Here is a 1,489-nt window from a genome sequence, read left to right as displayed (position 1 = left end):
AGCAGGTCAGAGAGCACAGAACCACAACTCTAGATTTCAGTGTGCCTAGGCAGCTCCCCAGGCCGGCCTTGAAAGCCACTAGTCCCAGAAGGACCTGGTGCCTACCCATGGTAATACCCCACTCCACCCTGCTGGTTGGACAGGTAGGACTGACTTCCTTCCACTCAGTGGAAGCAGGAAATCCAGAGAAACCCAGAGACAGCACCCTGCCTAGTCCATTAATTAAAATAAGGGCTCAATTGCTCTAAACAAGACCCAGTATAATAGTTGCTTAAAGAATGAAGTTTATTTATTTATCTCATAAAAGTCCAAACTTGTATTTATGGCTCTGGTTTTCAGAGTTGTCTCCCAGCTTCCTTCCATCTACTTGCTTCCCCATCTCTAGGATGTTGCTCTTATTTACATGATCCAAAATGCCCACATGTGACCAGTTAAAAATTGATTACTATGAGAAGAAGAAAAAAGGAAAATTGCTTTGAGGACAACCACCAGTTTCTGATTCACTATAGCAACAAAAGTCCAGGCCTGCAGCATGAAGCCAAAGGAATAAAAAAGCAGTCTCGTCATTTGTGAGCAATAAAAGAGTTTTCATACACTCAAGAGAACAATGTTTAAAATCAGACTTTCGGAGCTCAGAGCATTGGATACCAACAACTCCATAGTTTCTGCGCAAAGACGTGGAAAAATCCAGTCAGGGGGTTTGTCTATCCTGAGCAACAAAGCACACGTTATATATAAATTCGGTGGTACTGATGGCGGTCAATTTTTTTCAAACAAACTGGGCAACTTTTAGTATTTCGAAGGAAAGTGCAGAGGCACTGACTACAGAAGATGTGGCCACATGCTGTAGAATAGATATGCCGTCTACTCAATTCAATCTCCAAGTACCCGTCCATACAAATCCGGCACTGGACATAACCAGGTAGTGCGCACCTAAAAGTTTCTTTTTCCAGGGCATATACATCTCTGTCTCTCATCACCCGCTTCTTTTCACTGCTCAGCACACAGATGCCAGTTTGTCCTTGGAGTGACCTTTTGTTTCTCCTTGGCCTCCTCCTTTCCTCAGTAATCACAACAGAGTCATGGTGAGTTAGGTCAATCACTGCAGGTTCGAGAGTGTCAGAGGTGAGGTCAACCACTTCCTCACTTTCTCCGAGTTCTATCAGTTCCGATTCCAAGACCACCTCAGGAATTGGGCCTCCTCCCCGAGCTGTACAAAATTCTCGAGCTTGTCTAGAATTCACCACACTACCATAGCATGTACTTGCATTCATTGTGCTTTTTGGACCCAGGCCTCAGTTTACACTGAATGTTAAAAGTCCTCAGCGTCTCACAGATGATGGTCAGTCACTCTCTGACTTACATAAGAATTTAAAGTCCAGATTTTCGAGTCTGTCTGAACACTGATCCTGGTTCCAGTCCTGGCTCCACCTCCACAACGGCTGTGTTCCCACGGGGGTGAGGAGGTGTGAAGCTTCTGGGAGCCACT

General features: G+C 45.1%; 1 protein-coding gene across 1 annotated transcript; it reads right to left on the bottom strand.

The window, feature by feature from the left end:
- Nucleotides 1-728: 728 nt before the first annotated feature.
- On the bottom strand, nucleotides 729-1,274 carry LOC118675855 (E3 ubiquitin-protein ligase RNF4-like). The gene has a single exon (XM_036348695.1). It carries the CDS (start codon nucleotides 1,272-1,274, stop codon nucleotides 729-731), a length of 546 nt encoding a protein of 181 aa, XP_036204588.1.
- Between the last annotated feature and the right edge of the window lie 215 nt (nucleotides 1,275-1,489).

Source organism: Myotis myotis, unplaced genomic scaffold, assembly GCF_014108235.1.
Source record: "Myotis myotis isolate mMyoMyo1 unplaced genomic scaffold, mMyoMyo1.p scaffold_m19_p_1, whole genome shotgun sequence".
Lineage (NCBI taxonomy): Eukaryota > Metazoa > Chordata > Mammalia > Chiroptera > Vespertilionidae > Myotis > Myotis myotis.
This window is presented reverse-complemented; position numbering and strand designations above follow the sequence as displayed.